At 33.1% G+C, this 16,239-nt stretch overlaps 1 protein-coding gene across 2 annotated transcripts in view; it reads left to right on the top strand.

Moving 5' to 3' along the window:
* The first annotated feature begins 379 nt into the window (after positions 1-379).
* Positions 380-16,239, top strand: part of LOC145303498 (uncharacterized) — a 29,708-nt gene continuing 13,848 nt past the window's right edge. Inside the window, exon 1 of one of the 2 annotated variants that reach the window (XM_080144929.1) lies at positions 380-454. In XM_080144929.1, the coding sequence (XP_080001055.1) occupies positions 419-454 (36 nt within the window). In that variant the 5' untranslated portion in view covers positions 380-418. Of the gene's footprint in view, positions 455-1,297; positions 1,563-16,239 lie in introns of those variants that run through there. The other variant, XM_080144928.1, reaches the window with a different exon arrangement.

The raw sequence follows: 16,239 nt of genomic DNA, 5'->3' as shown, positions 1-16,239 counted from the left end.
GAAAGTATTATTCCTATTTACAATGTCTCCCCACGGGACAGAGTTAGACACCAGGGTCGTTTTTTAACGTGGAGAAAAGGTACAAAAATAAAAATTGTCTCAGCCGTGAAGGATTTCTCCTTCACCGAAAGAGAACAAGAAATGGAAGTGCAGCAGTAGTATCTGTTCTTCAGATGCTGCAGTGCTGCACTGCAGCACTGCAGCATCTGAAGAACAGATACTACACTTTGATCGTTGTAATGACATAGCATTGAATTAGTAAATCAGAATTAACCTAGATATAACCAGGTTTGGGGAACACATAACGATGTGAATGCCTTTTTAAGGGCTATTTGCCTGAAGCAATTATGAGCAAATCGGATCTTTCGGTTGGGTCGATGGAAATTGAAGACCGCATGGATCAAAAAAAGAGGAGGTTATGTCATTTGATGCTACACCGGTCATCAAATATTACGTGAGCTAAATTTCCCGAAGTTAGAATTTTAGGACCTCTATGGTATACCAGTATCTGAAAAAGTTCGATTATTGTAATTTTGAATTTATTGAGATTAATTTAAGAACAAATAAATAAATAAAAAAATACGAAAGTAAATATATGTTCTTTTTAAAACGGTGTCAGACCCAGGTGGCCTCTGTCAGACTCTGTTATTTCAGCAAAACATTGTTATTTTGAAAGAAATCCCATATGGATACGCCGGGACAACATTCAAACACAACTTTTATTTCAAACTTTAAGCACGACATTTTTACAATTTAAAGACTTCGCGGTCGGAAGGTCAAAGAAAAGTGTTTTGCTGACAATAGTATCCAAGCAAAGACCATTTGATCCTAATCCGTTTAAAAACTACAAACAATAATGATTTAATAATTGAAAAATAATGATCTTTTAGTACTCTGCATTTATATTTGAGTTTAACATGAAAGTACGTGCGGTTTTGTTTTTACTTTCTGAAGAAATGAAAATAACAAATATAACTAAATAATTTTATTCTTTTTAGAGAAAAAAGTGATATTTTGAAAATATAACAATATAAACGTGATAAGTGCGTTAAAATTGAATGCTTAGTTTCTTACAGATCTGGGCATGAAGCACTATTATATAAATATTTGTTTGCGACAAAATAAGATCTGTTGTCTTGCGTTGGACATTTCTAAATTTTAAGCTCGCTCCGTTGTTGAAAAAGTTTACTTTTTTGTTTTGCTTTCAAATAGATATTGTTCTTTAAAAATCTTTCTGGAAAAAAAAAAAAAAGGAAAAGATAGCAAGTTCAATTTTTGTGTATTCTATTCAAAATTTATTGCTTGACTTGGAGTTTCACCTTGGATATCGTTTTAATTAAGAAAAATAAATAAATAAACAGAAAAAGAAAAGAAAAATTTAATTGAAAATAATTATTTCTTACGAGAATTCTCCAAATTCTGGTATGGATTCGCTGAAGCGAGCGCTAGAATATCGAGAAAACTATCTTAAAAAGCGTCGCATTCAGTATGCAGCTGAAAAAATGGCCAAGTTGAGTCAACAAAGCGGAGAACAACTGAAAATGCATCCAGAAAATCATTCGGTTAGTTGTTTTGATTTACGGCACATCGATCTTTGATAGATAAATTAGTATTTATTTATTTATTTTCGTAAAAACTTTAGCGATTGTACACTATACTGAATAAGAAAATAGGAGACACAAAAAACAAAAACAAACAAACAAAAAAAAACACACGCACAAACAATTGGCACTTGTACATTTGAACATTTTTTTTTTTTTTTTTTTTTTACAAAGGCATCACCACATTATCAAGGCCCAGAGGCCACTCAAGGATAAGGGTTAAAGAGTGTACAGTAGAAGTTGGTCAATATAGTAATCATTAGTAATGAAAATTTGGTAAATTTAATAACTTATATGGAACGGCTCATCAAGAACTTATTTACCTTAGACTTGAACACAACCATATTGTAGTCAGCCGGAAAGCAGGAAAACGGAAGACAATTCCACAGGCGTGCAGTTCTAAGAAAGAAGCTTTGTTCATGGAATCTATGTTTAGGTTTAGGCACAGATAAAGAGTGGGGGAAATTATTGATAGTGTTTACAGCTAGACGAGTGTTTCTTGTGAAAGTTTGACGAGGGGGGACCATAGATTGAAGCTCAGTTGAACACTTTCCATGAAAATAACGATACATCAGAGACAAACTCTTTTTTTTTTCCGGTAAATTATTTTCATTTTAGGAGGGTTTCGTCAGCATAAAGGAAGAGACCCCACCCCTATTCCCATGTTAAGAACTGCTTTCTAAATATACCGGAATATGTTAAAACGCACGAGTGCCAAACAATTAGATCGCAAATAACTGTTACCAACCACAGGAAAGTTTACTTTTCTGTAGGCATTACCAAATGAATGTGAAAAAAAAAAAAAAATATGCAGGATTCCATGACGTCAGATTTGTGTTAACTATACGAACTATGGAAAAGCAAAAGCGACTTAATGATTTTTTAAAACCTTTGTTTATTTTCTTCAAACTGCAATTAATAATTAATCTTTGTTATAATTTTGTTAGGTTTTAAGATTTACACAGTTTAATGATTAATATTATAAACATTTGTATATTAAATATCAAATACGGATTTACGAGTGTTTATTTTGGGTTACTATCGGCTTCCATATTTTGTTCGGTAAAAAGAGACAAACAAAATATGAGGGGGTCATACCAAATGCTTAATATTTGTGCAATAATATTTTCCAATCGGTTTTAATTTGGCAATAAAATAGCTGACAAGAGCCATGTTTATATTAAAACTTAATATTTAAAAAAAAATTAAACAATTGTTGTAACGGAACATTTTTTTTTTTTACATGGAGGTCACCATTTATCAAGGCCCAGAAGCCACTCGGGGATAAAGGTTATTGCGTGTACAGTAATCACTGAGATAATATCGTAGTAATCATTAGTATTGGATATTTGATAGGGTGTCTTACTTAGAGAGCGGTTTATCAGGAATTTGTTTATGTTGGACTTGAAGACATCCCAGTTGTAGTCAGGTGGGAAACAGGCAAATGGAAGAGAGTTCCACAGTCGTGCACTTCTAAGAAAGAAGCTCTGCTCATGGAATCTACGTTTGGATTTAAGCACAGATAAAGAGTGGGGAAAATTAAAGACAGTAGTTTCAGCTAGAAGGGTGTTTTTCGTGAAAGATTGGCGAGGGGGGGACCAGAGATTGGAGCTCAGACGAGCACTTGCCATGGAAATAACGATAAAACAAAGACAGGCTCACAACGTCTCTTCTGATGGAGAGAGGCTGCAGGGAAGAGGAAAGGGCATCTCCCACTAAGCCACGAAGTCTATTTTGTACTCTGTCAAGGCAGGATAGGCTGCTTTTAGCAGCTCCTGTTCAGATGTGACAGCAGTACTCCATCCTTGGACATACTTGGCTTTTATACAGATAGTGAATTGCATCAGTAGTAAGATATCTTCTGGAGTGATAGAAGGATCCCACCATTTTCCCAGCGTCCTTGGCAACAGACCTGATGTACGTGTTCCATTTCAGATCAGGAGTAAAGGTCAAACCCAGAAGCTTGTCAAGACAAGAGCCATCCATTTCAATTGATGCCAGACGGGGATCAGAGCATTGATGATGTAAAGATAGAAGCTTGGTTTTGGATGCATTAAAAGTAACATTTTGAAATAATGAAATTTTAATCTTTTAAAATTAATTAATTTTTAGGAAGTTTCTTTTTCTTGGCAATTCAACTGATTATAGTATAGGAATCCGAAAAAACGCTATTTAAAAAAAAGCATAATATTAAATTTATATAATTTTTTTAATTGCAATTTCAAGCTAAGTTTTTGTTCAATACGTGTATTTAATTTTTTTAAAAATAAATGTTTTACTTATTTGAACTCTTATGTTTCATAATAAATAGAAAATTCGATAATATAATAATAAATATATTTTGTCCAAATTTCGAAAAAATAATATGGGGGGGGGGACATGCACTAAAAAATATATTTTCCCTCGTATATTTCATGGAAAATGCATTTTATATGTAATTTCATTCTAAAATAGAAAAGTATTGAAAATTTCACGAAAATCTGACCATTAATTGATTTTTTGCTAGATCTATTAAACACGAGTATGTTTTCACGTTCGAAATGCTTACTACATAAAGCGCCAATTATGTAAACACGATTTTCGTCTCGCAATTTCATTATTATCGTACGATGAAAAAAATGTTTCCAAAATTATTACTAGTTTATTTTGCCCTTCTTTTAAATGGTACAAAAGTTATATTGATAATATTAATTTATAATAAAGTTACATCGTTTTACATAGAGGGGAGGGGGTAATTCTGTGGTGACTTTTGGAGGTGCCCGACTGTAAGATTTATTAACTTTGCGGTGCTTATGCATTTTTGATACCGCACAAAATTCAAGTTTCACGATTTTTTTTATTCAATTATAAAGTGGAAGCACAGAATAGTTACAAAACACCCACCTCTCCACATGTTAAGAATGGCTTTCAAAATAACATTATTTCAGCACAGTACCAAAAATACATAAGTACCATTTATATTTACTCTCTATCGCCCCCATAACAGCGGAGTTACTATCTTTCAAAGCATATCTGAGAAAATTGACCAAGTCCTATCTGCTTATCCTTCAGCTAACATTCACGTATGTGGTGACTTCAATGTTCACAACGTCGAATGGTTGACCCACTCTAACAAGACCGATGATGAGGGGAGGTTCTGTCATGATTTCTCCATTGCCTATGACCTCACTCAGATTGTTCAGGAACCCACTCGTGTGCCTGACAATGACGGCCAGTATGCGAGCCTACTAGACCTTTTTCTCACAACTTGCCCTGAACTATGTTCAGTTTCTGTTCTGTCGCCTCTTGGATCTTCCGACCACTCTGTTGTATGAAATGTAATAAGTCCCCAGACGTTCCTCTCCATCGTACAGTATATCGATACACTAAGGCTGACTGGGATAGCTTCCGTACATTTATATCTGATCTACCTCTGCATTCAATGTTTAAAAAGGATGTGTCCTCTATAGTATTAGACCTGACAGAATGGTTAGTTGTAGGTATTGACCGTTTCATACCCTCGAAAAAGTTTCAGCAAAAACCTAACAGCCAGCCATGGTTCTCTCCAGAATGTGCTGCTGCTATTGCGCACAGAAATCACTTTTTCCACTGTTTCCAACGTAATAGATGTATGAAAACTAAAGCCGCTTTCAGGACTGCCAGCAACCATTGTAAGAAAGTAATAAAGAATGCAAGAGAGTTGTATGCTCAGTCTGTCAAGTCCAAAGTAGCTGAGCAGCGGCTTGGTTCCCACCAGTTCTGGCAAATAGCAAACAGAATCCTGAACAGAAGCGTGTGCTCCATCCCAACTATTATCAATGGACCTGAGGTAATCTCGTCAGCATCAGACAAAGCCAAACTCTTTGTCAAGAACTTTGCAGCTAATTCTACCCTTTGCGATCAAGGCTGCCAACCCCCAATATTTCCTCCTGTATCAGAAAACACGCTATGTGATATGCATATATCTGTACGTGATGTTGCCAAGCTAATCAAAAACCTTGATTCCAGTAAAGCAACTGGCCCTGACGGTATTCCAATTATAGTACTCAAAAAACTTCAACCTGAACTAGCGCCCATTCTTACAAAACTGTTTAAACGTTGTCTTAAGGAGAATAGTTTCCCATCACCCTGGAAAATTTCATCAGTATGCCCTGTATTTAAGAATTAAGGTGATTGCTCATCCCCTTCTCAGTACAGACCAATAAGTCTCCTGTGCATCATGAGTAAGTTGCTGGAATCTGTGTTAAATACAGAAGTAATCAACCATCTCAACAAAAATAACCTTCTTAGTGACACTCAATATGGTTTCCGTTCTGCTAGATCTACAGCAGATGTGCTTACAGTTATATCTCATAGGATTAGCAAATCTCTCGATGGAGGCAACCGTTCTAGGGCAATTGCTCTTGACATATCAAAGGCCTTTGATAGGGTATGGCATAAAGGTTTACTTCATAAGATCTCTAGCTATGGTATTGCTGGAAATGTCTTCTCAATTATTAAATCATTTCTTTCTGATAGGTTCATAAGAGTAGTAGTTGAGGGGCAAAAATCAGAAGCTCACAGTATTAATGCCGGTGTCCCTCAGGGATCCATCCTGGGCCCAACTCTTTTCCTGATCTATATTAATGATCTTCCAAATCAGATCCTTACATCATTTGTAGACATCTATGCTGACGACACTACCATTTATGGTAGCACATCTAAGACAGTAAACGACCAAGTTCTCTCCAATTCTCTCTCCTCTGATCTTGAGCACGTAGTACAATGGGGTAAGGAGTGGCTGGTTACTTTTAATGCATCTAAAACCAAGCTTCTCTCTTTACATCATCAACATTCTGATCCACATCTGGCATCAATTGAAATGAATGGCTCTCGTCTTCAGGAGGCCTCAAGTTTTGACAAGCTTCTTGGCTTCACCATTACTCCTGATCTTAAATGGAACACGTACATCAAATCTGTTGCCAAGGCCGCTGGAAAAATGGTGGGATCTTTCTATCGATCCGGTAGATATCTCACTGCTGATGCTATTCTCTATCTATACAAGAGCCAGGTACGTCCAATGGTTGGAATACTGTTGCCACATCTGGGCAGGAGCTGCTAGAAAGGACTTGGCCTGCCTTGATAGAGTTCAAAATAGACTTCGTAGCCTCGTAGGAGATGTCCTTTTCTCTTCCTTGCAACGTCTATCTCACAGAAGAGATGTTGCGAGTTTGTCTCTGATGTATCGTTATTTTCATGGAAAGTGTTCGACTGAGCTTCAATCTATGGTCCTCCCTCGCCAAACTTTCACAAGAAACACTCGTCTAGCTGTAAACACTATCAATAATTCCCCCCACTCTTTATCTGTGCCTAAACCTAAACGTAGATTCCATGAACAAAGCTTCTTTCTTAGAACTGCACGCCTGTGGAATTGTCTTCCGTTTTCCTGCTTTCCGGCTGACTACAATATGGTTGTGTTCAAGTCTAACGTAAATAAGTTCTTGATGAGCCGTTCCATATAAGTTATCAAATTTACCAAATTTTCATTACTAATGATTACTATATTGTCCAATTTCTACTGTACCCAAAATTTTACTCTTGGCCTTGATAATGTGGTGATGCCTATGTAAAAAAAAAAAAAAAAAAAAAGTACCCAAAATTTTACTTTGTACTGTTCAATCTTTTTAATTTAAGATTATAAAATAAAACGCATTTAATCATTTTAAACTTCATTCTGCATTATTTTTTTTATTTGTTAAATAGTTACAGGCAAAATGAATGCCGATGCTCAAAATGTATAAACATTTTGACCCTTCCCTTTACTTAACAATTCACCAAAAATCAGAAAATTAACCAATTTTAATGAAATTTTCAGTATTTATCAAATAATGATCGCAGAATATAATGAACTAATTATTTTAATTTAAATCTGAATGGAAATGTATTTTGTTTAAACAAAAAATACCTTTACTAAAGTTATGGTTTTCAGTAGTAAATAAAAAAACGCAAGAATTTATTTTTGCTTTTTTTATATAAATAAAGCATCGTAATTTGTAACAATAATAAAAAAAAAATAATAATTTTTACAGGAACATTACGAAAAAGCCCCTAAAATCCGTATTAATGAATTCGATATAACTCGAAGAAAAATGAATTTCTCGAACTACCGATATTACCATTGAATTAAGTATTGCTTATTTAATATTTTCACACAAAAAAATTATGATAGCAAAAATATTTCTACTTTTTTTTTTTAAATTACAGATTTCGCATAATTTTTATATGCAAGATTTTAATGATTTCCTTGCTCGCAAGAGTGTGAAACTTTCAGCGTAACATAATTTTTATATAATCTCAAACAATAATTTAAAAAAATTAATTTAAAAACAGGAACATAAGAAATAATTAGATTAAAAAAATGATAAAAATTGATACAAACGTTCAAAATAGGAATGCATGGATGCACGTCTGAAAAGAAAAAAAACAAAGAAATCTGACACCTCTACCTCCTTTTACTATCATGACTTCATTTTGAAACAGCGTTTCAATTGGATGAAATTTTGGGCTTCCTTGTTTAGAAAATGTTAGTTTGTTGCGTTTTTGGTGAACGGTAAATTACTTGCTTTTTGAGAGCTAATTAAGTTATTTTTGCACAAACAAGGTGTTTTTTTTTTTTATTATTATTCAATTCAATATCTTAGGACTGTACTAAATTATCTTTGAATACCCAGAAAACTGATATTTATCTTTTAAAGGATTTTTACAATGAATTTATTTAACTTCAAAATTTAGCTGAATTGGTTAGCTCGCTGTGAAAACATTTTTCATAACTTTTTTTTTCACGTGTACAAATATTTTTTTCCTTTAGGAAATTAACTTTAGTCTCTAATTTTTCAAATACAATGAAAAAGTAGTCGGAAACCTTAAAAAAAATTATGATAAATCCGCTTTCAAAACTTAGTTCCCCTGTTTTTGCCCACCCATTTTTACCCGTACCTATTAATAATTTAAATTAAATTTTAATCACATCCTTACATTTAAAATTATAGCGTGAGTAAATTTTACCCATTTAAAGTCTGTGAAACATTTCTAATATACTCGTAAACAAACTTCTGTTTACATTAAATCAATATACAGGTGTCGAACGTAAAGAGTCCCTTCTAATGATTACAGGGTTTGAGAGTATTTGTACAACTAAACAGCAAATCTGCCGTCACTTTTACTTAGCCAAACAAGGTTGATTTTCAACATAGCCACCAAATTTGATGGAATTTGATCGCAAATTTCAGGCTTTAAAAGAATGTGTGTGTGTGTGGGATGGGGGTGATAGTGAAACTAAACCCAAATTCGAACGTGATTGTCAATCTGATTAATTTCTTTTTCTAATCCAGATATTCGTGGCTAAGTAAATTTTCAGTGCCTGTTAAGATATGCTCGTGTTATATTGATTAATTGGACTATTATTCTCATCTTGAGTGTTATTAGCACGACGTTTTGATCACTGCAACCTGCGACCTTCCTCGGGTGTTGCGAACATACTTCTCTTCCTACTAAGGAAAAAGAGGATTGGTTCTGCATTACAAGAATTCGAACTGTTTGAGGGCAGGTCCGTGTCGCAGTGACCGAAATGTTGTGCTAATGATACCCAAGATGAGAATAATAGTGCGATTAATCAACATAACGCAAGCATTCACATCTCGTCTAAAAAATCAGAATTGCATTGTTAAAATGTAGCCGATAAAGCGATTTGTTTTAAAATATATTGTTTTTAACAAAAATAATATTACGTATTTAATTATCATGTCGGAAATAGTAATACATCCAAAAATTACGAAAATTAATCAAGTAGAATTGCTATTGTTTTTAGTAAGGAAAAAAAAGGCAAATGTGTATTTCAGAGTCGTAAATTATTTGACAGACAAAAATTTATAAAAATTATTTATTTTTATATGAAACACATTATTAGACCCTAAGGCTGAAATGAAACTCGAAAAAAATGTAATTTTTATTATTTTTTCAACATTTTTATTAGACTAAATATGCAACAATCGAGGCTGCCAACTTGTTTTGAAATTTTGGCCTTTCTAAGGATTGCCAGATTGGCCTATTTGAGGCCAAATTTGGCCTTTTTATGCTCTTTCATGGATCATGGTTTCACGCAAGAGCGTAAAAAAGGCCAAATTATGTCCCCTGCATGTAGACTACTACCATCTACTTTATAACGTCTAACGAAAATGTGATTTTACCCAATATTCCGTAAAAATGACTTAACTATAAATAACTTTTGACTCTATGATTTTTGGTAATTTTGGCATATTATCTTTTAAAGGATTTTTACAATGAATTTATTTAACTTCAAAATTTAGCTGAATTAGTTAACTCGTCGTGAAAACATTTTTCATAACTTTTTTTTTTCATGTGCACAAATATTTTTTTCCTTTAGGAAATTAACTATATTCGGCATGACAATTTAGTACATAATATTGTTTTTGCTTAAAACGACATATTTAAAAAAAAAAGAAAACGATCTGTCGACTGTATCTGAACAAGCATCAAATTGTTCATAGGTTCATGACAATTATTTGTTGTCTAATTATTTTTCGATACATTTTAAACAATAACCACAGGAAAAAACTGTATAGGAACAAGATAAGTGTGAGAAATTAATCTTACAAACTCAATACTCCCTTTCTGAGACAAAAATAATTCTACAATTACAAAACCATACCTTTAAACTCAAATTTTATTCAGTTATAACATCAAAGAAAGGTTATTAGTCCGGGTACAGTCCTCGCAAAATGGTGGGTCGGTTTTGCCTCCCAAATTGGGAGCCAGTAGTTAACTCCTTTTGTTAGAGTTGTAGTGTGGTTTTCCTTTGAAAAGGTCCATGATAATTCATGGTGTTCTCGGCAACAGTTCTGGTGCCTTTAATTAGCAATAAATCGAGTCCCTTGGAACTCTAATTGAATTGAAAAGTTCAAACATTTAGGTGATATAAACATGATGAAAATGTTCAAAAGATGCCATCCTCTAATTGGGATATCTTCGGCACAAAGTAAAGGTGTCTCTGCTTGTAGAGATTTCAAGTCCTTTAAACATGAAGAAATTGTTGCGGCTCCATTCTCGATAAGGCATTCTTCTCGGAGCCGACTTTGATGAGTCTCGCTCTTGCCGGAGGGTTTTGTAGACTGAAAAACGAAATGGATGTTTACAAAAAAGGCGCCAAGTAATTATCTTGGCCCATACAAATTAACAAATCACAGGCTGCCTACAAGAATTGTGCGTAGGCGGCTTAAAACATAACAATGGCATTGTAACTGGAATTTCTCACATAAGTTACTTTTCTATCTAACTGGTTAAGTTCTTTTGTCTTTTAACCTATTTTAAAGTGTTTTTTTTTTTTTTAGTTTAGCATACAGCTAATGTCAAAATGAAAACGAGAAAAAATATGGCTGCTATGAGACAATAACGCGAATCTCGATCATTGCACAAGATACTGGTAATGAAAATATACAATCCTGATGAACATTACATTTTCACATAAGTTATTAGTTGAGTCTTTCAATTTTTGAGTGTTTATTGAGACTCCACTTGATCATCTAATGTCAGCCATGTCTTTTTTTTTTTTTTTTTTTTTTGCATTCTAACTTAAGAGTTTAAACTGTGTATTTACGTAAACACACTTTAAAATAAGCTAAAACACACACACACAAATTATCCATATAAGTAAAAGAATAACTTATCTCACCTTTGGTAGCATTTATACCAATAGATATTTCCCCAAAACATGTGGCCTTGATGGAGAGGAGACTAAAACTTGCTGCTATGGTTGCAAATGATCTGAAATAGCACCAAGGGGAGACTTGATTCCAAATATTTCTCATATGTTATATCTCCCCTCTTTTATAAATACGGTATGATTATGAATATCTCCGTATCAAATAATCCTTACACTGAAATTTATTTTATGTATGAAAACCAAAGAGGGGAGATATAACATATGAGAAATATTTGGAATCAAGTCTCCTATTGCTGTTATTTCAGATCCTTTGAAACCATAGGAGCAAGTTTTAGTCTCCTCTCCATCAAGGCCAGAGGTTTTTGGGGAAATATCAGACATTTTGTAATTCATATGCAAAACTATGAAAACAAATGACTATGATCGAAACATTTTATGACTATAAAAAAGTGCCAAAAATAGGCTCTGGATGATGGCTGATCCCCTTAATATGCAGCCTTAAAGGAAAATGTCACATAGCACACTACACAATTCAGGTCATTACCTTTCGAAATGAGCTTCCATTTGTTAAATTCTGATCAATAGTAGCTGAGATTTCGAACTTATAAAATTGCCAAAAAAGGTTTTGTGTGTGTGTGTGTGTGTATATATATTATATATATATATATATATATATTCGAACGTAGCAAAATTGAACATTGAAATGCTCATATCTTTGGTTCTATGGGACAAAACCATGAAAATTTGTAGGCTTTTGGAAGATTATAATTCTATGATTAAAATTTTATGACAATTGGTAAAAACCTATATTTTCAAATCAATAAAATATGCCCAAATTTGCTTACATTTGTATATATAGTGTACTGGCAGCCAACAGTTTTGCTGTTTTGGTTGTCTCTCCTGTGGCCTTGCTAGGCCAGTAATATATATATATATTTTTTTTACCCTTTTATTGATTTATTAGTCTTTTGTTCGATTTCTAAGTGGTTATCAAAGGCCCTAAAGAAATATTTAAAATTTTAAGGGAAACAAGCAAGTAGTTTGTTTTTATTGAAAACTAGCATTTCAGCCCAGTGTTGCCCAGGTGTTTGGAGGTGTATATTGAGCAAAAAAAAAAAAAAAAAAGCGGTCAATTTTTTTAAATTTGACCCCTATTATGACCCCATAAGATTTATTGTTTTGGGCTCAAATCAAGTTATTAAGTTAGATCCATGTCCAAGGAAGCTATATCTAAAATTTCAAGTTTAGACCAAAAATTGTCGGAGGAGTTTGGTAGAGTTCTTAAAGGTCAAATCGTTGAACTTTGACTCTTTAACAGCCAAATTTCTGGCCGAAAACGGATTACAAAGATTTTCCCAATCTCAGTACCGTGTATATCAAATTTGGAGTTTGTAGACTAAAAATTTACAGTTATTGCGTAGGAAAATGTACACACACACAGACAGACACACAGACACGTTCACTTGTATAGATATACTAGCATGGGTGCCCGTCGTTGCCCGGGTGTTTGAAGGTGTATGCTGGGCAAAAAAAAAAAAAAAACGGTCAATCTTTTTTAACTTTGACCCCTTAACAGTTATTGTTTTGGGCTCAAATCAAGTTATTTAGTTAGATCCATGTCCAAGGAACCTATATCTAAAATTTTAAGTGTTTAGACCCAAAATTGTCGGAGTTTGGTAGAGTTCCTAAAGGTGAACTTTGACCCCTTAACAGCCAAATTTCTGGCCGAAAACAGATTACAAAGATTTTCCCAAATCTCAGTACCCTGTATATCAAATTTCGAGTCTGTAGACTGAGAATTGACAGAGTTATTGCATAGGAAAATGTACACAGACACACACACAGATACATTCACTTTTATATATATAATAGATAGATTTAAAATATTTTCCCAGCTTTCCTAAATTCTAATTGGCTATGTTAGCACAATCTGAGTTAATAAAAGTAATAATAATTATAATTATTATTATTATTTCAGTTGGTTTTTGTCTAAATTTTGGATTAATGATGCTTAGCATTTTAATTTTATATCCTTTTTTTTTTTCTTAGAACAAACACTACTTTTTAACAATATTTCCATATGTCCCTCTCTTCCCCACAAACTTTTTTGGCAGAAATAATAAATTTGAAACATTCTTTTCACACAAAAAAAAAAAAAAAAAAAGTTGGACATTTAGGAAATTGATACCCTACCTCTAAATTCCACAATTTACACTTTTTTTTTTCATGTTAATCTCATCAATTACAAACTTAACTTTCAGATTAAAAAAAAAAAATTTATGACTTTTATTGTCCGAGATCAGTTTTCAATTATAGCTTTTTACTAAATTGGACACATATTTTATGACCATCACCGAGAAAAATATTGCGACTCTCTCTCGCAACCGGCGTTTATTCTTGTCTAAAAAAAGGGGTTAGAAAGGGAACTTTCTTAACCCCCTTCCACCCACCTCTCTTTCATCTACATCGTCTCACTTGAAAGAAATTAAAAGTAAATGTGCCGAGAGACAATGTCGCGCTTTTAAGTTTGTTTTTGTTTTTGTTCACAATGCCAGTGCTACAGTTTTATCTTATTACTTTTTTTTTAGTCTAGACATTTAATTTCTTTACTTCACTAGACGGACGTTTAGAAAATTGACCCCCACCTCTTCAGGTTAATCTCATCGATTACAAACTTAACTTTCAGATTAAAAAAAAATAATTGAAAAAAATAGTTTTCATCGGAGATCAGTTTTCAATTATAACATTCAACTAAATTGAACAAATACTTTACAGTAAAGTTTGATTTGTTGAATTGTCAGATGTTTTTACTCGTAACCCAAAAAAACATGTTTTTTTTGTTTTTTTTATACAATTAAACTTTGTATTCAATTTCGTTTAAATTGAATATTTTTGGAAATTTTTTTCCCAATGCAAAAATAGGACATTACTGTGATATCCATTTAGAGCATACTCCAAAACCTGTAAAAGTTGTCATCAAGTTAGAAAGTAAAAATTTACCTTACCCCCTCATTTTTTTTTTTTTTTTTTTTTTTTTTTTTTTTTTTTAGACGGGGATAAACACCTGTCATGTGAGAATCACAATATTTTTCTTGGTAATAGTCAGAAAGTATGTGGTCAATTTAATAGAATATTATAATTGAAAATTGATTCCTAACGATAAGTCATAAAAAATATTTTTTCAAATTTATTTTTTAATCCGAAAGTTAAGTTTGTAATCAATGAGATTAATGTGAAAAAAGGAAAAAAAAAAGTGTAAATTGTGGAATTTAGAGGTGGGGGTTAATTTTTTAAACGTCTGCCAAAGAAACAACATGTTTTGGTGCTATTTTTGTGATAGTATTTTCATGTTAATTTCAAGTTTTACGGTATCTTGTCTTTACTAAATTGTTAGGTGAAAGTACAGAATAGTTACAAAACATCCTCTCTTTTCCATGTTAAGAACGGGTTTTGTAAATAACGTTATTATTTCAGCATGATACCTTCTTTGCAAAAGTACCAAAATTTTAAGAGAATATAATGAATTTAAAAGGGCGGTTTCCAACAAGAAGTTAAAAACAATTATCATAGTTGAGGCCAAAATTTTGCTTAGTTGTTCAAGTTGGTAGTCATTTTAATTTTTAGATAAGAAAAATAACCCAAGTTGTTTGCTTTTTCGGCACAAGATCTATTGTGACTATAGGTAAAGTTTTATTTTAAGAAATAGGGTGGGGGGATAAATATATTTTTTTAAATGTAAAGTACAAAACTTTTGGGGGGGAACGAGATTAAAAACCGATGCACAGAACCAAAACTATATCTCAGTCAGTAGGGGAAAAAGCCATCTCAACAATGGCCTAAATCAGAGATTGGCAACTCATTCAACCCTGCTGGCCAGTTTGCAGGTAGGACGAAGGTCATTAATGAAAAATAGGGAAAATTTCATATGCAGACCTCTGTCAACCTAAATGTTTAAAACCATGATTAAAATAAACATTGAGTAATCAGAAAAATAAAAGAAAATCTAAAATTAAAAGATGCTTAACAAAAACTAGTTTTCCTCAATGAACGTCAAAATATTTAAAAATGAAAAACACTCAACCAAAGTGAAATGGATGAAATTATGATGTGTATGTTTGAAAGTGTTATTGAAAATTGTACCACAAACAAAACGAAACACATCTACACATAGATATGAGTAGAAATAGCTGCAAGCATATACACTTACAGACGTACACAAGCGGTAACATCCACACATTAATGAGGCATAAAATAGAAAGCTGAAATTGTCCTTGCCTAATGTCTGTCACTGCTTAGTCAGTTAAATTGGCTCTCAGTTTGTGTTTTATATTTATTTTTGTATATTTTATGCATAAATGGACTTGATTGAGTTTTAAAGGTCATAGTATTAAAATTTTGCTGGTTGGATCAGAGAAATATAGGCTTTCTGTCGAATTTCAAAGCCTTATCTTGGAAATCAGGCTCATTGGCCAGTCAAAATGTCTTCGCAGGCTGTAGTTGTTGACCCTTCGTCTAGACACTGGTGATTTTGGTGGGGCTTTAAATAATTGACTTTCAAACTAAAATATCTGGCTAAACTTTTATTTATCCCTTTTTCTCTCATCCTTACCACTTTCCCATGTTTTTCTTGGCCTTTCCTTTCCCACCTGGCTATATCAACTGTTCTACAGCTACTAACACAAGCACTCTCATCCATTCTTTCGATTTGGGTAAACCAACAAAGTCTCCTGTACTGTTCAGGTTTAATCTTCCTCTGAGGTCATCAGATCTAAGCTTGTCTTTGAGACTCGCATTACATATCCATTGTAAGATTCTTGTATCATTTTTCTCCATGCAAAACATATCCTCCACTCTCACTGGCCAGATTTCACTTCCATACATCATCACAATGTATACACATGACTGATAGACTTACCCTTTTTTTATATGTACTAACGAGTC

The sequence above is a fragment of the Euprymna scolopes genome, chromosome 19 (assembly GCF_053919585.1).
Source record: "Euprymna scolopes isolate OS-2025 chromosome 19, ASM5391958v1, whole genome shotgun sequence".
In the NCBI taxonomy this organism is placed as follows: Eukaryota; Metazoa; Mollusca; class Cephalopoda; order Sepiida; family Sepiolidae; genus Euprymna; species Euprymna scolopes.
The sequence above is the reverse complement of the archived record's forward strand: the minus strand, read 5'-3'. Positions and strand labels throughout refer to the sequence as shown.